The sequence below is a fragment of the Lissotriton vulgaris genome, chromosome 9 (assembly GCF_964263255.1).
Source record: "Lissotriton vulgaris chromosome 9, aLisVul1.2, whole genome shotgun sequence".
Classification (NCBI taxonomy): Eukaryota; Metazoa; Chordata; class Amphibia; order Caudata; family Salamandridae; genus Lissotriton; species Lissotriton vulgaris.
In genome coordinates this window covers 930,373,176-930,394,329 of record NC_141697.1, presented here as the reverse complement: position 1 = coordinate 930,394,329, position 21,154 = coordinate 930,373,176, and the positions used below count along the sequence as shown (strand labels likewise).

At 48.8% G+C, this 21,154-nt stretch overlaps 1 protein-coding gene across 1 annotated transcript in view; it reads right to left on the bottom strand.

The window, feature by feature from the left end:
• USP4 (ubiquitin specific peptidase 4) overlaps positions 1-21,154 on the bottom strand; it is an 824,148-nt gene that overhangs the window by 48,655 nt on the left and 754,339 nt on the right. Inside the window, exon 20 of the mRNA XM_086938769.1 lies at positions 8,086-8,189. Coding sequence (XP_086794895.1) covers positions 8,086-8,189 — 104 coding nt within the window. The remainder of the gene's footprint in view (positions 1-8,085; positions 8,190-21,154) is intronic.

The window sequence follows — 21,154 nt, the reverse complement described above, 5'->3', positions numbered from 1 at the left end:
ACCCAGAGATCTAGTGATCTCAGTATCTTTAATATCTTGGAGAGTGTCATCTATCAATTTTCCAAATAATGCTTCTCCATCAAAAGGAAGATCCAGGATTTTATTCTGGATTTCAGGTCTAAACCAAGTTGCCTTAAACCATCCCTGGCGACGAAGGACCGCAGCTGCAGGCAAAGAGCGGAATGCCGTTGTGGCAATGTCCACTGCACCAGTCAATGATTTCCATTGATGTTGCCTCACCTTTTTGCAAAACTTTTTTAGCCTCTGTTTTTGCCTCTGGAGGAAGTTGATCCAAGTATGGTGAAACATCACACCATAGTTGGCGATCGTATCTCCCCAATATCGCAAAGGCATTAGCTGCCCGCACTAGTAGACTCGCCATGGAAGAGAATCTTTTCCCGGCGTTATCTAACCTCCTGCCCTCTTTATCCGGAGGAGTTGTCAATGGAGCTGAGGGGTTGCGTGACTTTCTCTGCGCCCCTTGAGAAATAACCGAGTCCGGTCTCGGATGTCCCGTCAGGGACGCTGGACCACCTTCATGCGCTTTGTATTTTTGTCGAGGCGGGGTAGCACAGGGACCACCGTCGCTGGATTTTTCATTGCTTTAAGGCCCTCATCCCAAAGATGCTGGACAATAGGGATAGATCTTGTTGTCTTCTTATGAGGCTCTTTAAAATCGTATAAGAAACATTCAGTGGCAACGGAGGGCATAGATAGTTTGAATCTCACAGCTGCTCTCTCCATTAGCTTATGAAATCCCCCTATATCCGCTGGCGGGGAGTCCACCAGATCCGGACATGGAGATGCTGGGTCCGGGATGACAAATTCATCCCATTCTGTATCTTGATCAGTCCTGTCATCATCCGAGGAATCATCATTAGTGTTCACTGGAATCGAAGACTCCTGTGGAACCGGTGTCTGTGGCCGAGAGGACTCCTGGGCCGGCAATTCTGGTGCAGCCATTGCTGGAGTCGCAGGGATAGGCATGGCTTGAGTAATTGGAACAGCAGCAGGTTATAAACACCTAGACTTATAATCCTGTAGTATGCTGTGAAGGTCCTGTAAGAGACGATGGTACCGACACCATGTCTTGTCTCGAGTACTGTTGTGGTTGGGCAGAATGATGATGATTATAACCACATTACTGATTGTACTCCCCGTCAGAATCCGTGTTTTGGCTTTAAACCAGAAGCTGGGATGGACTGTTTGTATAGCCATAAGAGTCCTGGTCATCATCCTCTGATTCATCCTCATCCTCCTCTAAAAGTAGAGCTGGAGGCAAGGGGGTAACTCTCCTAGGAGATGTCATGTCCGGTGTAATCCTGGTCATTGAAATTGTAATCCTTTTTTCCGATGATAAAATAGTTGACGATCCCGTCGACAATGGTGCTGTTAATACTGCCGTCGTCGGCCTCGTCGATGGCGAAAGAACACTCGACGACGAGATGGGCGTCGTCGAAGCCCTCGACGACGACACTGTCGTCGTCACCACCGTCGACGAACACGTCGCTGTCATCTTAGTCGACATCGCTGTCGTCGTCAACACCGTCGTCGACAGAATCGATGTCGTCGACACAGCTACAACTGCCGTCGTCGACACTGTCTTCATCGACAATCCCGTCGACGTAGATTGCCCCGTGGACGAGCCCGTCGACGGTACTATTTTAAGCATAGGCTTCAATTTCTTCGCCGACGGCTCTTCATCGTCGATGACTTGGATCTTCTGTCAGACTTTCCAGAAGACTGAGAAGAGGGTTTCTTGAAGGCTGGAACAGTCTTCACACCCAAAGAAGGCGTAGATGGTCCCACCCTCTCCTTTTCACCATGGTGAGGAGATTCGACTGGACCTTGGCTCTCAGACTCTCTGGGGGTCTTTTTTGAGACCTTAGAAGGATGCTCCACAGAAGGGGAACCCCTACACCTTTTGACTGACCTAGCTAATGATGCTGAAGAAGAGTCCTCATCACTGGAGACTGTGTCCTTTCTGGACTTCAACTTCTGGAGCCATGTAAGAAGCCTACCCTCACAATCACGGAGGGTCTTGGTTGAAAAGGTGCGGCAGATCTTGCAGTCCGCAGCCTTATGATCAGTAGATGCAATCCTTATGCTTATCCTCAACAAATAGGCTTTTCTGGCCACAGGTGGAACATGGCTTGAAAAGGGCCTTCTTCTCTTTATTTGACAGCCTGGAAGGAACAGCTAACAACTTGTAGAGAAATCGTGAAGAAAAAAGTACTGAAGAGTAGAGATTGAGCAGAGCTCAAAGGAAACTCCCTAAGCACAACGTGCAGTAGAAAATCTGAGGCTCTGAGGTTCCTTCAGGAGGGTTCTAAGGGGTGAGGCTCTTCTGATTGGCTGATGCCTAAGTTTGGTCTCTTTTACAAAAAGAGGCGGATATGATACAAAAGGGAATGAGGCCTAGGCCTTTTTCTTTCTCTTTTGTACCTACTGCTATTTCATTTTGTTACCGAGACTCCCATTCCGACGACCGGGAATGATAAAAAAGCATGGGAAACTATGAAAGTTCCAATACTGGGGAAATCAGTATGCCTTGCTCGCAGAAATGAGCAATCTTGAGAACACCGCCGCATTACAGGATGTGAGACATGGTTTATTTTGAGGAGAACATAGATTTTCTTGTTCCATTATTCAAATAGTTTTCACTTATGATGGGTTACCCACCACTATGTATAAACTAATAAGCATTATCAAAGCCAACAGGTCCTTGTGTATTGAGCTAATGTATGAACATTAAACTCCTCAAAGCCTGTTAAGAAATTAAAGGTGGACTATATTGAAGTCTCCATTGCCTTCAATACAGACATGGTTTCATTGGCATTGAAAAAAAATGCCATCTGAGAACATAGCCTTCATTATAGGGCTTCCTTAGTTTCAATGAGGTAAAAAGTAAGGAAGATCTTTATTGAAAACTTTCCTTAATTCAACCTCCTTTTTTATATAAAACAAAAAAACAAAAAGGAAAGTTATTGAAATGCGGCACCTTTCAGTATTGCCAACCTTTCAATTCTAAGAAATGAAAAAAACTTGGTCCCATTGGCACTTAAGAGAAACCGCCAGGGGGAACAAGCAAAGAAGCACTCAGGGGAAGGAGATGAGAGGATAGCAGGTGGGGAACAAGCATCACAAATAGCATGAAGGTAGGGGCGGAAGAGAAATACAAAAAGGTGGCTGGTGGCAGGAGAAAGAAGTGCATGTGGAAGGAGGGAGAGGCGGAAACGGAGAACAGAAACAGAGGAAGAAAACAAGCCGGGAGCCAGCAAGACTCGACAGAGATGGCTTTACTTGTCAAGTAGTCTCTCTTGGAGTTCAATGCCATTAGTCGAGTGGAAGCAAAAGCATATACCCAAATTGCCAGTAGCATTAGGTGAGGTGAAAAATACTCCACTTGGAGTATGACTGAAAGAAGCTGATCAAAGTAAATCCAATGTTTGAAAGGGGCAGACCTAAAGCCCACTCCATGTATATTGAAGAAAATAATTCTGTTCAACAGCTATGAGGTCTAAACACAGACCAAAATCTAACCACAATTTTACATTTTCCTTTCCAAAAGGGATATAAAACTGTTATTTTGGCACTCCATTGTTGAGCCCTAAAAACATTCTACAAATGACCAAGTCTCAGAGTTATGGCTTCTTGAAGGTGGAGAGGACAAAAATGTGAAGAGTAAAAATCCTTAACCACATATTTTTACTGTTGTATTTCAATTATGTATGTTGAAAGGTCCTCAGTTATGAAAACATGGATCCCCGCTTTCTTATCAGATAATGTCGGGTCCACCTCCATCAACATTGTCTGGGATACTCTTGAAAGCCGGGATCCGGGGCAAAACGTTGAAATTTTCCTTTCACCACAATAAGACCGAAAAAATAAAAATGGCCTTACTAGATGAAGATCTGTGTAAAGCAGAAGAAGGACTTATTAAAACGATACAGGAAGGTAATCCAATTGCTAATGCAGAACGCAAAGTGGCTATTGCTAAGAATAAGATCTCGTCAATATTACTTGATAGAGCAGCTATTAAAGCTAATGTCAAAAAGGCTCAAATATACGAGTTAGGGGAAAAAATGGGCCACCAATTAGCTGTCAGAACCCGCGAAGAAACATCTTTTGCTTTAATCAAAGAAATTAGGGACCCGGATTTGGGCCTAAGATCAGATCCATCTGAAATAAGAACATCCTTTCAAAGGTTCTATAAGAACCTCTATCACGAGGATAATACCGAATGTGGTGATCCCAATATGTACTTGGAATCATTTACCCCGCCACACTTGGAAACTACTGATCAGGAGATTTTAGATGGTACAATCACTTATGATGAAATACTTTTAGCAATCAAGGGCCTGGCTAACGGAAAGGCAGCAGGCTTGGACGGGATTCTTTACCTTACATTCGCCCCTCAACTTGAGAATATCATAACTCCCCTTTTCCAAACTATCTTCTCCGGGAGGAACCCGCCAAGGTCGTGGTCCACTGCCAAGATAATAGTATTTCCCCAAAAAAATAAAGATGAGAAAGAATTGGGCTCATATCTACCAATCACACTGATTAACGGGGAATCTAAAATATATTCAAAAATACTGGCAAATCGATTGGCACCCATAATTCACAATATTGTTTCAGAAAGACAACATGACTTTGTCCCAGGAAGGTCCACGATTGATCATATACAAAGGGTTATTTCCCTTTTTGATTATACGGGGGTGACAGGAGACCCTATGGCCCTTATACTGCTCGACGCTGAGAAAGCGTTCGTAGGGTCTCCTGGAAATTCCTGTGGGCGGCACTTTCAAACTGTGGGATAGGCAGACAATATTTAACTGCAGTCCAACATCTCTATGTAAACCCAAGTGCTCAAGTTTTAATCAATGGGGCTTTATCTGATGGGTTCGCCATCACGCGGGGTACATGACAGGGTTGCCCCTGTTCGCCCCTCCTTTTTGCTATCTATATTGATGTTTTTATTCACAATTTGGAAAATAACAATTTAATTCCCTCAATTCAAGTGCGCAAAATAGAAACCAAATGTCTGGCATATGCCGACGATATAGCTATTACCACTGATGATCCGAATAACGCCATTAAATGGATAGAACGAGAAGCCCATGCTTTTGGCAAAGTTTCGGGTTATAAATTAAATTGTAGTAAAACCCAGATTATTATAAATAATAAAATTATGATGCAAGATCCTCGAATAATTAATAAAGCAATCTATCTAGGCGTGAGTATTGATGCCAAAACCTAGTTGACGATAATCTTAACCCCCTCATAAGTCGCACCAAGAAGGAACTACTGCACCTACATAATCTACAGCTCACTATTCGGGGGAGAGTAAATGGCGTCAAAATGCTATTTTTCCCGAAGTTTCTCTATTTCTTTCGTGCAATTAACTTAGAATACTCCCAAACAGTTTTTAAGAATATAGATAATTTGTTTTCACTTTTTATATGGGGATATCACAAGCCACGAAGAGCACTCAGGTGGGTTATATTACCTAGAGATCGGGGGGTTGGGCACTACCAAACTTTAAACTATATTATTGGGCAACAGTATTGAGATACAGCACATATCTTTTAAAAGCAGATATAGACGTTCATAATATCCCCACCCCACAAGAACTTATTCTGGGAGATGGCTGTGCAGGCTGCCTATGGCGGCATTCAAATGATGATTACTTTAAAAAGGTGACATTCAAGACCATTTCTAGCACTATTAAAATATGGCGGAATGTTAAAAAACTAGTCGGTTTAGGTCGGTTCTCTTTCTATACTCCTACAATACAAAATTCGGATCTCCCCGAAATATTTCAAGATTTAGTATCGAATAGATGGGCTGAATTGGGGATAAAACAACTGGGGTGCTTTTTTTCTGTGAATGGTATAAAGTCGTTTGAGGAACTAAAAACCGAATTCAAACTACCCAATAGAGATTTCTTCAAATACCTCCAAGTGCGGGATTTTATTTTAAAGAAAGGGGGAGGCCGTATTAAATTTCAACCATGGCAAACTATGGACAAATTACTATCTATAAAAACCCCTAAAATCGGGGAGATATATGAAGGGCTTAATTTACTTATGTCAGACGATATAGAGAAACATACGATGGCATGGCAGAGTAGACTTGGCATTTCTCCACGAACCTCTTTGGAAGCCTTGGAGATGTCAATATCAACCTTAATGTCTATGAAACTCCAAGCGCGATTTTATAAAACATTTTTTTCACTCTATTATACCCCAGACAAATTGGCAAAATTGGGGAATGGAACCAGGACATACTGTCAGAGGTGTTCCCTGCCATCAGCAGATTCAACTCACATGTCTGCTACTTGTCCTATATTAGGGAATACTATATCGACAATCTCTGACTTTCTTTCCAATCTCGCGCATTGCCGTATAAACATATCAGCCGAAGAAATTCTATTAGGTACGTCCAACATTCCACAACCACATTCAATGCATGGGCTTATATTCGTAGCCATGCCTGTTTTCAGACTGTGCATCGCGTCAGCCTGGATAGATCCATTAGCACCATCATTTGTAGAATGGAGAACAAGGCTTCTTGCAACCTGCAACCTAGAAGTAGCAATTTACAGAAACAAAGGGAGGATAAAGCGGCATAAAATGGGCACCTTTGCTTGATTGGATGCATGAGGAATGAAATGCTTGAATCGCTTAGGTCTTATATTAAGTTGTATATATATATATATATATATATATATATATATATATATATATATATTTATTTTTTTATTTTTTCCTTTCACTGAACAATTGGGTTTACTTCTCTCCATATCTGTTACAATCAACAAAATGTAAGATTTCGTTAACTGTTCTGCCGGGGTGGGGGTGGTGGGGTAATGATGTTTATAAAATTGAAATGCAAATAAAAACTGGTAAAAAAAAAAATGAAAGGTCCTCAGTCATGAGACAGGACCTAGTTCCAGTTATCCACGACATCATCTCGGATGAGGCAAAGCAGCTGTAAAAGCAGTAAACTGGTGCTGTCTTGTTGTCCAAATAAGAGTCTGAATCATTGAAAATATTTTGTAGACTTTCCAGTATGGTCGTGCTTTTTTGCCCACTCTTGATAGAACAGGATCTTAAAGCCCTTCCTTGAAAACTGGCTCTGTATGTTTTATATGCCATTTCTTTGAGCAACAGAGAGCAGCTGTCAGAAATAGTTAAAGGTGAAATAGGCATGTTCCTGTTGGTTCCCAAAGAAAAAGATCTTGTCTCAATTAATATCAGGGGTTCCTTGGGGTGGCTGTCTATGAGAGAATGCAGAAAAGACATTTAGTATGACAAAGAAGTCCATGTTGGAGGAGGGTTCAGTGAGAGCAGACACTGTTGAAGACGGACCTTTTTCTCAACTAACTGTGAAGGAAGGGAAATAAATAAATGGCATGTTAGGTAGGGGGCTGTTATGACCATGTCTTATGAACAAGGAGGATATGATTTTTCAGGTGACAGAGCTAAATTAGTTTGTCTTTATATGCAGCTATCCATGATCTCAGAAACCGACAGTCAAGTCAAAAAAAGTATTTTTCCATAAAATACAATGCAATTTAAATAGACAAACTTGAGTTATGTTTGTAGGTCTAACATATTGAAAAATATACAAAACTTTTAGGTATTTGTTTTCATCCATCAATCTATCCTCCATTAACATGGGAAAGGAAAATGAAAATGACATGCTATTCAATATTCACAGCACTTACTGCAAGTGCCATATACACCTGTATTTATAATTACTCAAATTAAAATGTTTTCTCAGATTGTGCATAGTGATTAATTTAGAGGAAAATGGATGGAGGAAAAGACCATGAGCAGAGCATGAAAGAGAAACCATATAACTTTTGTATAGACTATCGTCAGTTTGCTCAATTATCCCAGGGTGAAGGATTGAAGGACAAAAGCTCCTGAGGAAGCAAGTAAAGTCAAAGGGCAATTGATCTCAATTCTAGTAACATCAATGTATGTGAAAGACAACACAAACTCAGTGTAGAGACCATCCTCCCCTTACCCAGACAATCCACAAACCCCAATCGTTAGCCTTGTTGGTACTTACAATGGCCTCCTCCCATTCCTCCAAAGTGGTTTGAAACAGCTATGAGGTCATAAACATAGGGTGCTGCCTTTGGATCACAGACAAAGCTAGACATCTGTAAATTACTGAAAAGAACCAGAAATATTAACATTATAGCAGGCATAATGCACATTGATTGTCAACCAATGTCTACTTTTGCTTCCTTTACTACTAATCAATAGCTAGCAGCACACAAAAAGGCATGTGAGAGCATCCAGCAATAACTTTAAATATAATATAAAGCAACTATTTGCAAATATTTTCCTTTCTCAGAAATAGTCTAGTGTGCACATTTCGTGAAAAGAATTGATAACTTATCAATCTGCAAGAATAGATGCCACTTATATTTTGCATATGCAGATCTAATCACAGCTAAGAAAAACATACAACATTAACAACTTAACTGAGAAATACATGTGAGGAGTAACACAATGTAATAAATTGTACCAAGAAAAAGTATGCTGAAACCAGATGCACATACAATGAGAAAAGCGTGTAGACAAGAGCTCAAATCAATCTCCTTAGTGACTGCTGAATTCCTAGTTACTTCTCCCCTTCCCACTCATCCTTTCTCTCCGATGTACAACTCAGTCTTCGGTGTTTGATTCCAAACTAGTAGAAAGTAAAACACACTGGAAAAGATACAAGCGGATCCTTCGAGGAAGAGGAAATGATTGTCTAGGATTAGTGAAACTAGTAAAAGCTACTTTATATAAATGCAGCTCTAGAGGACTGACCTTTAACAGATTTATATGCTTTATACTTCTTGACATAGCTGGTACTTTGTCAAAATAGTACTTCCATTACTCTGCAAAAAGGTCAACCTTTGATTGGGTTTAAAAAATGGGTGTCCAAGTACTTAGGAACAGCTATTACTCAGCATGAAATGCATAGAGAGGAAGCTGCTATTCTCATTCCAGTCTTTCAGTTTCAAGTACTATGGCTGGAAGTAATGCTCAAAGGGTGTTGAGATTACAACAAAGAGCTTGAGTGAGGAACATGTTTTGGTGAACCTCTCTTGCAAAGGAAGAATGACAATTTTCAGTATGAATGGCATTCACAATGTTTACCTCTCTAACATGGTAACTATTGTTCATTTACACTAACTGCTTTTTGCTTATTTTTGTTATTACACCCAAATTTCCTTTTTCAAAAATAAAAATATAAGTATGACCAGAAAGAGAACCTTTGCACCCTATTCGCTCTTTCTCCCAAGGCCAGCAGCATATTACTTTCTTGCTTCCTCCTTGCTCACTTTTTGGCAGACTGGAGAACCCAGTAGCCTTCTTCCTTAACCTTTTCTGTTCTACCACGACCCATTAGTCAAACACAAATGTCTCCTTTCTCATGTCCCATTGGTTTTTAGGTCGTGGACCGTCGCACTGCGTAGCAGTACGCAGAGCCCGAGATTTAATGTTTCTTAGAGGGGGCTTGGAACCCGCCCCTCTTCTCCATTCGCTGGCTTCCTAAACGGAGGCCAGCCATTGGAGGAGAGGGGCATCACTCGGTTCAAGCCCCGTCTTTTTCGGATTCGGGGGCGTGTTTTTTTGCGTTCTTTCTATCTGTGACGTCATCTGTCACTCAGCAAAAAACACGCCCCCTATTCCGAAAATTTCGGACGTTTGCGGCAACCATTTTTTTTTGGGTTGTTGTGGTCAGTCACTGTTAAGGAGCTGCGTGCGGCCGGGGCGAGCTCCAGGTGGGCACTGGGCGCTGCCGCCGCCCGCCATCCCCCTGAGGATTACTCTGAGCTGCAGATTGAAAGCCACAGCTCGGGATTGTTTACTGTAAACCCAGCGCACAATCAGTCAGTCGGATGGAGGGTGAACTGGCTGCTAATGGAGTCGCGAGCCGTCCCTGGCACCCGCTGCACCTCTTGGCACACTTCAAGGTGCAATACACCAGGGCGCCCGAGCCGTCCCCTCGTGCTACGCTCGCTGCACCCATTGGCACACTTCGAGGCATCACCCGCGGCTCCATGACTCTCCCTCACTTTCTTCGCACTGTGACACTTAGAGAGCGCCCTCTCTCCACGCGCTACCCGGGCCCCCTCCTCACTTTCTTCTCCCACTATCGCAGCTTGACTAATCTCAGTCCTTCTCTCCCCTGCTCTCCCACTGTTCCTCCTCACCCATTAACCCCTGTCACGGGCTAACTGGCACCCTTCGCCCGTCTCCTGCTTTTGATGTAGCTCCCGCTCCCCTCTCCTAATCTCTTGTAACACGTGAGCGCGGCCTCTCTCCCCGCTATCCTCTGCCTTGAATTCCCCTCACCGTCAATCAAAGTGCGACGGTTCTCACTCCTTTCATCTCCTCTTCCTCACTTCTTTCAACTCCTCTCACACTTAGACACCATGCACGCTCTCTGCTCTTCCCCTCTTCTTTATCTCTCCCTCTCTTTACTCCCACCACACTTTGACAGCACACCGTCACTTTCTGCTCGTCCCCTGTCCTTCCTGTTTCTTTCCGTTTGTCTCTCCTCGCCCTGTCACAATCTGAGAGTGCGCTATCTCATCCTGATCTTTTATCTCTCCTCTCTCTTTTCACCCCAAGTTCACTGTGGGGCCCGGGCGTCCTCCCAACCCCCTTTCTTGCATTTTCCCTTGCTGGTCCCCTGCACTCTTGTCACACTGTTGTCAACAAACCCCCTTCAGAGTGCGACTGGACTCGTTCCTTTCCTGCTGTCTCCCGACCTCTCATTCGCGACACTCTCGTCACTCCCTGGTATAACCTCTCCCCTTCACTCTCCCCCTACTCTCGTACCCTGTCACAATTTAGCTGGGCGCCCCTCTACTCCCTGCTCTTGTCCTAGCCTATCCCTTCCTGGGACTTCACCCCCTACCCGCAAAACTTGCCAGCTCTGCCAGAAGCACGACTGACAGGCGGAAACATTGTCAGGGAGTGAGGGAAACGAGGCGTCGTCGCCACATGACGGCCAGGGACACAGAATCTCAGAGGCTAAGAGACGCTGCATGTTTACACAGAGACAACCAGCAGTCACTGGGAACAGGTAGGTCTGCTACTTGGGAGAGAGCTATGAAAAACATTGGGCCACAAACAGCTTCACAGCCTTGCCTCCGAGCTGTGAGAGACATGAATTCATTAATGCAATTGCACAACGCTGTGCTGCCTCAAGGCGCTGTGTGGTAGGAGAGGTGAAGATGGTAAGTCACAAATGGATCGGAGAAGCGGAGTGGCTTGTTTTTTGCGCCCGGGGGATTAAAAAGTAAAACCGAACTGCAAAGGCAAGGGGTTGGTGAGCAGAACCATTTAACTGGATTTGTAGCAGAGCAGTGGCATACCATAAAATGATGCCCCTCCTGCAGATTGACAAGAAGGACCCCCGATTCTCCTATATCTCAGACATTCATTGGCCTTGGACAGGCCCTTTCAAGGGTTGGGAGCACTTGAAGGGTTGCAGGGGCTGCAGGGGCCTGCCTTAGCCCCTGAGCAGGGGTGAGTAGGGCTTTAAGTTGCACCCCACTGAACCTACATCGAGCATCGTGCCATCTCATTTGGAAACACCCAAGAGAGAAATATTTTTTTTTGGTCAAAGGGATAGGGAATAGCTGTGCTTGCTCCCCCGGCTGTGCTTGCTCCCCTGCCCCCTGGCTGTGCTTGCTTCCTTGCCCCCTCGCTGTGCTTGCTCTCCTGTGTGTGTCGTGAGGTCGACCGGCGACGACCGGATCCGGAAGCGGATCCAGTGAGGTCCTGCGGCGCCAGGACCGAAGTTGCCGGCGGTGCCGGGGCCGAAGCACCCAGCTGCGTCGGGGCCGAAGCACCCGACCCGCTAGGGCCTCCAGTCGGGACTGTTGGGCCCAAAGGCGCCACGGAACCCGACTGAGGAGGGAGGGACCTCATGGCCATGAGGTACCGCTCGATCTCCTCTGGCGTCGCGCCGTGCCCAGGGACCCGAAGGTGTGGAGCAGGCGGCGATGCATGCGACTCCCACGGAGCCGCGTGGGCGGTGTCGCCCGAGCCCCCGGCCGCATCGTGCGAGCGTCAGGGTGGGTCGGAGGAACGATGACGTCTCTCCGACCTCTCATGCCTCTTACCTGAGGACTTGGAGCCTGACGACCGGTGTCCACTCCCGGAGCTGCGATGACTCAGACCTCGCGACCTGTCCCTCGACCTCCCGTGGGACCGGGACCTGGAGTGGCGCGGGCCGACTGCCGGAGCTCGAGCCGCTTGCGGGACCGCTCCCGCCTAGCCTTCAACGTCAGGGCCCGGCAGTCGGAGCAGGTGCGGTCATTGTGATCGAGGCCTAGGCCCTTCAGGCACCGGCGATGGGGGTCCATGACCGACATCAGTCGGTCGCACTTCGAGCAGGGTTTGAACCCGGGCATCCATACCGGCACCGATAGAGTCGAAGACTCGAAGAAAAAAAATGATCAAAAAGATCAAAAGTTTAGTCAAAAGACTAGGGGTAGAGCTTCTCCGAATCGGCGCTAGCTGGAGCGGAAAAAAGAAGAACTTTCGTCAGCGCGCATGGGCGGCGTCTAAGTACTGTGACAACGTCATTCCGGCGCTAACAACGCCGACGACGGACGCGGAGCCGCAGACGACGCCTACCGACGCTCAGGGGTATTGCTACGCAAAAATTTCCTGATCCAGTCTGACGCCTGGGGATATTCTAAGGTAAGGAATCTATCACTAACGTGTCTCTTTCAGATTTTATCACTACTAATGTTTCTTACAGGTATATCGATACCGAAGGTAAGTAACATGTGCATCTGAAAGAAACACTTCGTGATAGATTCCTTACCTTAGAATAGATACCCCAGCAATGCCAACCCCGGTGGAGGGTCTGCGAACCAAGATCACACCAGAAAGTCTTGGAGAACAGAACAGCCAAAGAAGCCATCTCTCCGGACTTAGCTGTCCAGGCAGAAATGCTTGGTAAACATGTGCAGCGAGGCCCACGTAGTGGCCTGACAGATGTCATGCAAGGGAACTCCCCGTCGCAAAGCAGTAGGATCTGCCTTCGCCATGGTAGAATGGGGGCATAGCCCCCCCGGAGGCTCCTTTTTAGCCAAAGAATAACAAGCCTTTATGCACAGAACTACCCACCGAGAGATGGTCTGCATGTGCATGGCCCGACTTTTCTTGGCACCCACATAGCCAACAAAGAGCTGGTCATCCACCCAGAACTGTTTTGTGCCGTTCAGGTAGAAGGAGAACGCACGTTTTGGGTCCAGACGGTGGAGCCTCTCCTCCTCTTTCGAGGGATGCAGAGGCGGAAATAACGTGGGCAAAGTGATGGTCTGCCTGATGTGAAAGGCAGTGACAACCTTTGGCAGAAAAGATGGACGAGTCTTCAGAACAACTTTGTGCGGATGGACAGAGAGAAAAGGAGGTTTAGAAGAGAGCCTGGAGCTCACTCACCCTTCTGGCAGAGGTGATAGCAACCAGGAAAGCAGTTTTCAAACTGAGAAGACGAAGAGGACAGTTGTGAAGTGGCTCAAAGGGAGCACCCATCAGATATGTTAGAATCAGGGTCAAGTCCCACTGAGGCATTATGAAAGGAACAGGAGGGAAAAGATGAGTAATGCCCTTTAAGAATCTATTTACAACAGGGCACTTGAAAAGGGAAGGCTGACCTGGAAGCCGTAAAAAGGCTGAAATGGCTGAGAGGTAGCCCTTGATAGTGTCCAGAGCAGAGCCTGCTGGGCCAAAGAAAGTAGAAATAAAAGGACCTCAGAAAGTGGGGCAGAAAGAGGATCCAGAGCCTTTACTGCGCACCATGCCACAAATGTATTCCACCTGCAGGCGTATACCGTCTTAGTGGAGGGACACCTGGCTGCCAAGATTACATCACAAACTTCAGGAGGCAGGTCAAAAGACGTCAGCTGCAGCTGTTCAATCTCCATGCAAAGAGGTGGAGGCTGGACAGGTTCGGGTGGAGGACCTTTCCCTGTTGCTGCGACAGAAGATCCTCCTGAAGAGGCAGTCGGATCGGGGGATCGATAGCCATGCTGAGTAGCTCGGGATACCATACTCTTCGAGCTCAGTCCGGAGCACAAGAATGACTTGGGTCCGGGCGCGCTTGATCTTCTTCAGCACTCTGGCTAGAAGTGGTGTAGGCGGAAAGGATTATAGTAGACCGCAAATCCACTTGCGACGAAAAGCGTCACCTAGCGAGTGCCGCCTTGGAAATTCCAACGAGCAGAACTGAGGAGAATGCGCGTTCTCTTTGGTGGCGAATAGATTTAACCAAGGCTCTCCTCAGTGCAGAAAGAGACCTTCCGCGACGTCCAAGTTCAGACGCCACTCGTGCTCCATCATGCACCGGCAGCTGAGTTTGTCCGCCTTGGCGTTCAGAGAACCTGCCAGGTGTTGAACCACCAGGGGAATGCCCTGATGTTCTAGCCATGTCCAGAGGGTCAGAGCCTCCTGACATAGGGTCCACGACCCCACCCCGCCCTGTTTGTTGCAGTACCACATGGCAGTGGTGTTGTCCGTGAACACCTGCACTACTCTTCCCCGAACAGAGGGAAGGAATGCCTTCAGTGCAAGTCAGATCGCCAGAAGCTCCAGAAGATTGATGTGGAGCCCGGACTCCACCGGAGACCAGAGTCCTCTGATCTCTGCCTCTCCCATGTGGCCACCCCATCCTAGGAGGGACGCATCCTTCACAACTGTATGTTCCGGTTGGGGAAGGGAGAGGGATCTGCCATTGGCCTAGTCTCGATACGTGAGCCACCACTGCAATTGCCGTTCAGTGCACTCTGAGATCTGGACACGATCGGAAAGGTTGCCCTGATGCTGTCCCCACTGGAACTTTATGTCCCACTGCAGAGCCCGCATATGCCATCTGGCATAATCCACTAGCAGGATGCAGGAGGCCATCAGGCCCATGAGCCGGAGGGTCATCCTGACCGAAACCCGGGATAGAGGCTAAAAGATCAGAATCATAGCCTGAATATCCCGGACTCGCTGCGAGGGAGGATAAACCTGTGCCGAGGCCAGAACTGCTCAGATGAAGAGGAGCTTCTGAGAGGGAATTAGGTGCGACTTCAGGACGTTGATGGAGAACCCCAGCAAATGCAGGTCAGGCGTAGCCTGGAGGCGGGAAACAACTGCCTGGGGCGAGCCCGCCTTAAACATCCAGTCTTCGAGATAGGGGGAAGACTGGAACCCCTGATCTGCGTAGATGAGCTGAGACCACCGCCATCACCTTCGTGAACACCCGTGGGAGCTGGTAAAGCCGAAGGGGAGTACGATAACCTGGAAGTGCTCGTGGCCTACCATGAACTGCAGGTAATACGCAGGACAGGATGTGGAAATATGTGTCCTGCAAGTCCAACGCTACCATCCAGTCTCCAGGGTCAAGGGCAGACCAGACCTGAGCTAGCGTCAACATCTTAAACTTCTCCTTCCGGAGGAAGCAGTTGACGTTCCTGAGGTCCAAGATAGGACACATGCCCTTGTCCTTCTTGGGGACCAGAAAGTAGTGGGAATAACAACCATGACCTACTTCTGGTCCAGGAAAGCGCTCAATGGCTCCCTTGGCCAAGAGGGCCGTGACTTCCTGCTGAAGAAGCGCAAGATGGTCCCCTGACGTGTGGTGGTTTTGCGGTGGCATGGCTGGAGGGGTAGTCTCGAAGGGGAGGGAGTAGCCCCTTCGGACTATTTGCAGCACCCACTTGTCCGAGGGGATGTTGCGCCAGTGGGGGAGATGATGGCGAATTCTGCCGCCCACTGACGTTTGATGGGCCTGAAAGTGCAGACTAGGAAGGCTTTGCAGTGGATGCTGCAGGGGTGGAGGTGGACTGACCCACCCGCTGGCCCCTAGAACTGCCTCGGCGGTTCCCACGTCCGTGCTTAGGATGTTGCTGAGCAGGCCTGTGGCTCAGGAACGAATGTGTTGGGGCAGCCCTCCAGTGGCCATGAAAGGAGCGAAAAGCAGTAGGTGGAGGAGGGCGATTGGCTGACAGACCCAAGTACTTGGCCGTAGCCCGTGAGTCCTTAAAGCTCTCCAGCGCACTATCTGCTTTATTGCCAAAGAGGCGAATGCCATCAAAGGGCATGTCCATCAGAGTGTTTTTGACACCCCCTGAGAAGCCAGTTGTCCTCAGCCAGGCGTGGCGCTGAAGCGCCACCGTCGTGGAAATCGCCCTGCCCAGTGAGTCGGCGGTATCAAGCCCACAACGAATGGTGAACTTAGCTGCGTCTCTCCCAGCTGCAATAGCTTGGGAGAGTACTGTCCGTGCCTCCTCCAGACAATTGCGCAGCACCTGCCTTCGGAGGTGCGGAAGGGAAAATGCTCTGGTAAGCAGAGGTTTGGACAACCAAGCTATCAGAAGTGAGTTACTGGGAGAGAAAGAGGGGGTCTCCCAGAGCGGGCGATGGGCCAGGTTCCTGGTACATAAGTTACTACTTGTGTAACAATATATCTGTAAGAGACATTAGTTCGCGACCGATCCTTTACCTTAGAATATACCAAGGCGTCAGACTGGATCCGAAACGTTTTTTTTCGCTAGCAGTACCTCTGCGAGTCAGTAGGTGGCGTTGTGCGCTCTGCGCCCGTCGCTGGCGTCTTATGCGCCGAGATGACGTCACAGAGACTACTTAGGCACCACCCATGAGCGCCGACGTCAGTTCTGTACATGACTTTCCGCTCCGGGAATGCAGAGCCATGCAAGAAACTGACCACTGGTACCATGAAACTAGGACCCTGAAAGGGATGACCTTAACCGTAGAAATCAGTTTGCAGAACTGGGAGGATGGGTGGGGAGGTAAGGAATCTATCACTAACTAATGTCTCTTACAGATATATCGTTACACAAGTAGTAACTTGTGCATCTGAAAAAGACACGTTAGTGATAGATTCCTTACCTTAGAAAAATAGATTCCTTACCTTAGAATAGATACCCCAGCAATACCAGCCCCGGTAGTGGGTCTGCGAACAAGATTACATCAGAAAGTCACGGAGAACAGAACGGCCAAAGAAGCAGTCTCTCCGGACTTGACTGTCAAGGCAGTAATGCTTGGTAAACGTGTGCACCGAGACCTACGTGGCTGCTTAACAAATGTCCTGCAAGGGAACGCCGCTTCCCAAGGCAGTAGTGGCTGCCGTTGCCCTGGTGGAATGGGCAAGCAGCCCCATAGGAGGCTCCTTCTTAGCCAATGAGTAACAAGCCTTCATGCAGAGAACAACCCACCGGGAGGTGGTCCGTTTGTGCATGGCTCGACCTTTTTTGGCGCCCAAATAGCCACAAAGAGCTGGTCATCCACTCGGAACTGTTGTGTGCGCTTCAGATAGAACGAGAGCGCACATTTTGAATCCAGATGGTGGAACCTCTCTTCCTCTTGAAGGATGCAGAGGCGGAAAGAAGGTGGGGAAAGTGATGGTCTGCCCAATGTGGAAAGGTGTGACAACCTTTGGCAGAAAAGATGGACGAGTCCTCAGAACAACTTTGCCCGGATGGACAGAGAGAAAAGGAGGTTTAGAAGAGAGCCTGGAGTTCTCACCCTTCTGGCGGAGGTGTTGGCAACCAGGAAAGCAGTTTTGAAAGTGAGAAGATGAAGAGGACAGTTGTGAAGTGGCTCAAAGGGAGCACACATCAGATATGTTAGAACCAGGGTCAAGTCCACTGAGGCATTATGAAAAAAAGAAGATCGGGTCCTTAAAACCACCTTGTCCGAATGAACAGAAAGGAAAGGAGGTTTAGAAGAAAAAGCCTGGAGCTCACTCACTCTCCTGGCAGAGGTGATAGCTACCAGGAAAGCTGTCTTGAGAGTAAGAAGACGCAAAGGACAGTTATAAAAGGGCTCGAAGGGAGCGCACATCAGATATATCAAGACAAGTTTCAAGCCCCATTGAGGCATGAGGAAAGGCACGGGAAGAAATGTGTGCCTAATGCCTTTCAGAAAATGGTTAACTGGGGACTTAAAAAGGGAAGGCTGATCTGGAAGCTGGAGAAAGGCGGAGATGGGTGAAAGATAACCTTTGATAGTGCCCAAAGCAGAGCCCTGCCGGGGCAAAAAACGAGGGAACAGAAGGACCACAGAAAGAGGGGCAGAAAGGGAATCTGGAGCTTGAGCTGTGCACCATGCCACAAACTTGTTCCACTTGCAGGTGCACATCGTTTAAGTGGAGGGACGCCTGGCTGCCAGAATAACATCACAGACTTCGGGAGGAAGATTGAAAGCTGTCAACTGTCCCCGCTCAATCTCCATGCATGGAGGTGGAGGCCGGGCGGGTTCGGGTGGAGGACCGTCCCCTGCTGCTGCGACAGAAGATCCTCCTGAAGAGGCAGTCGGATCGGGGGATCAAGCGCCATGTTGAGTAGCGCGTGATACCAGTATCTTTGTGACCAATCCAGAGCCACAATGATGACTTGGGCCTGGTCGCGCTGAATCTTCTTCAGCACTCTTGGCAGAAGTGGTATAGGCAGAAAGGCGCACAACAGACCAGAGTTCCCCTCGCGATGAAAATCGTCGCTGAGCGAGTACCGCCTTGGAAATTCCAATGCGCAGAACTGATGACATTGCGCGTTCTCTTCGGTAGTGAATTGATCTAACCAAGGCTTTCCCCACTGCAGAAAGAGACCTTATGCCACGCGTCCGAGTTCAGGTACCACGTCCGAGTTCAGATCCCATTTGTGATCCATCATGCACCGGCGGCTGAGTTTGTCCGCCCTGGCATTCAGAGAGCCTGCCAGGTGTTGAACCACCAAGGTAATGCCTTGATGTTCCAGCCAAGACCAGAGGCACAGAGCCTCCTGACATATGGTCCATGACCCCACCCCGCCCTGTTTGTTGCAGTACCACATGGCGGTGGTGTTGTCCGTGAACACCTGCACCACACTTCCCCGGACAGAGGGAAGGAATGCTTTCAGTGCAAGTCGGATCGCCCTAAGCTCCAAAAGGTTGATATGGAGCCGGGACTCCGCCGGAGACCAGAGGCCTCTGATCTCCGCATCTCCCAAGTGGCCGCCCCATCCCAGGAGGGACACATCAGTCACCACTGTGTGCTCCGGTTGGGGAAGGGAGAGGGATCTGCCATTGACCCAATCGCGATTTGTGAGCCACCGCTGCAATTGTCGTGCAGTGCCCTCCGAGATCTGAACATGATCGGACAGGTTGCCCTGATGCTGTGCTCACTGGAACTTCAGGTCCCACTGCAGAGCCTGCATATGCCTTCTGGCATGTTGCACTAGCAGGATGCAGGAGGCCATCAGGTTCAGGAGCCTGGACGGTCATCCTGACTGAAACCCGGGATAGAGGCTGAAAGATCGGAATCATAACCTGAATATCCTGGACTCGCTGCTCAGGAGGATAAACCCAAAACTGCCGGTGGGCCGGCAGGATGGTATATGAAAATATGCATCCTGCAAGTCCAATGCTACCATCCAGTCTCCAGGGTCGAGGGCAGCCAAGAGCTGAGCCAGAGTCAGAGTCAACATCTTGAACTTCTCCTTCCGTAGGAAGCCATTGACGTTCCTGAGGTCCAAGATTGGGCACAGCCCCCCTTTCTCCTTCTTGGGGACCAGAAAGTAATGGGAATAACAACCAAGTTCTACTTCTAGCCCCATTGGCCAAGAGGGCTGTGACTTCCTGATGGAGAAGCGCAAAGTGACCCCCGCCACCACGGCGGCTAGCACGTCCGCACTGAGGTTGGTTCTGTGCAGGCTTCTGGCTGAAAGAACGTGTAGGGGCGCCCCTTCTGTGGCCACGAAATGCAGACGTGGCCGGGCGTGTGGTGGAAAGACCCAAGTTCTTGGCCGTAGCCCTTGAGTCCTTAAAACGCTCCAGCGCACTGCCTTATCACCAAACAGGCGAGTGCCATCAAAGGGCATGTCCATGAGGGAACTCTGAACATCCCCTGAAAACCCAGTGGACCGCAACCAGGCATGGTGATGTAGGGCCACTGTGGTGGAGATTGCCCTACCCAGGGAGTCTGCGGTGTCCAGCCCACACCGGATGGCGAACTTTGCGACGTCTTTCCCCTCCACAACAGCTTGGGAAAGTACACCCTGAACCTCCTCTGGACACTGGGGCAACGTCTGCGCGACCGTGTCCCACACAGCCTGAGAATAGCGGCACAAGAGGCATGCAGTGTTGCAGACCGCAGCCCCTGGCAAGAGGAAAACTTTTTCTTGCCAAACTACTCCAGCTTCTTGGATTCCTTATCTGGCGGGCGGTAGGGAATGCGCTTTGGGAAGTGGAGGCCTTGATGACCAGGCTCTCCGGAGTGTGATGGTTCGTTAAAAAGGCAGGGTCACCTGGTGCCGGGCGATGACGCCTGGCCACGTTCTTATCCACAGGAACCCCTGAGGCATGTCTAGACCAGGTGCCCATCAAAACATCTGTTAAGGCCTCATTGAACGGAAGCAGAGGCTCCATAGAACTTGCCGCCGGCTGAAGAACTTCAGTGAGGAGGTTGGTTTTAGGAGCGACAGTAGACAGATTAAGGTCAAGGGCCTTAGCTGCTCTACGGAGCACCACAGTATATGTGGCGCCCTCCTCCATGACAGCAGGAGGAGACAGAAATCTAAGCTCAGAGGAGAGGTCAAGGCCACCTGCATCCTTCGACTCCTCCGCTCACTCCTGTTCAGACTCGCAGTGCCGTGCAAGAGGGTCCTCAGACCCCACCCAGTCGTCCCCCTCCTCCACTGCCTGAGGCACAGGCTGCTGCGGCGGGGGAGGGACAGGGGAATACAGATGGTTCAACTGCGCCGTTCCCGGTGCTGATCCGGCACCATGTCCCAATTAGGGTCCCAACCTGGAGCAAAATTATCCGGAAACCCTTTCAAGGGCAGAGTTGGGACGAACGCGACCCTTTGCGGCACCGGGAACAGAGCCGCGGGAGGCGCCGGTACCGCCGGCGGAGGACCCTGCGGCGCCCTCGGATGACCCTGTGGTGTCGGGGCCGGAGCCACCGGCTGAGGACCTTGTGGCGCCAAAGCCGCTGGTGGCAAGCAAGGGCCCTCAGCTGGGACCGGGGGGCCCAAAGGCGCAGATGGGAGCCCGAGGCCTGAAAAGGCAGTCCATGGCAGCAAGAAAGTCTTGCACCTGGGCCAGAGGCTGGTATTAAATGACCCCCC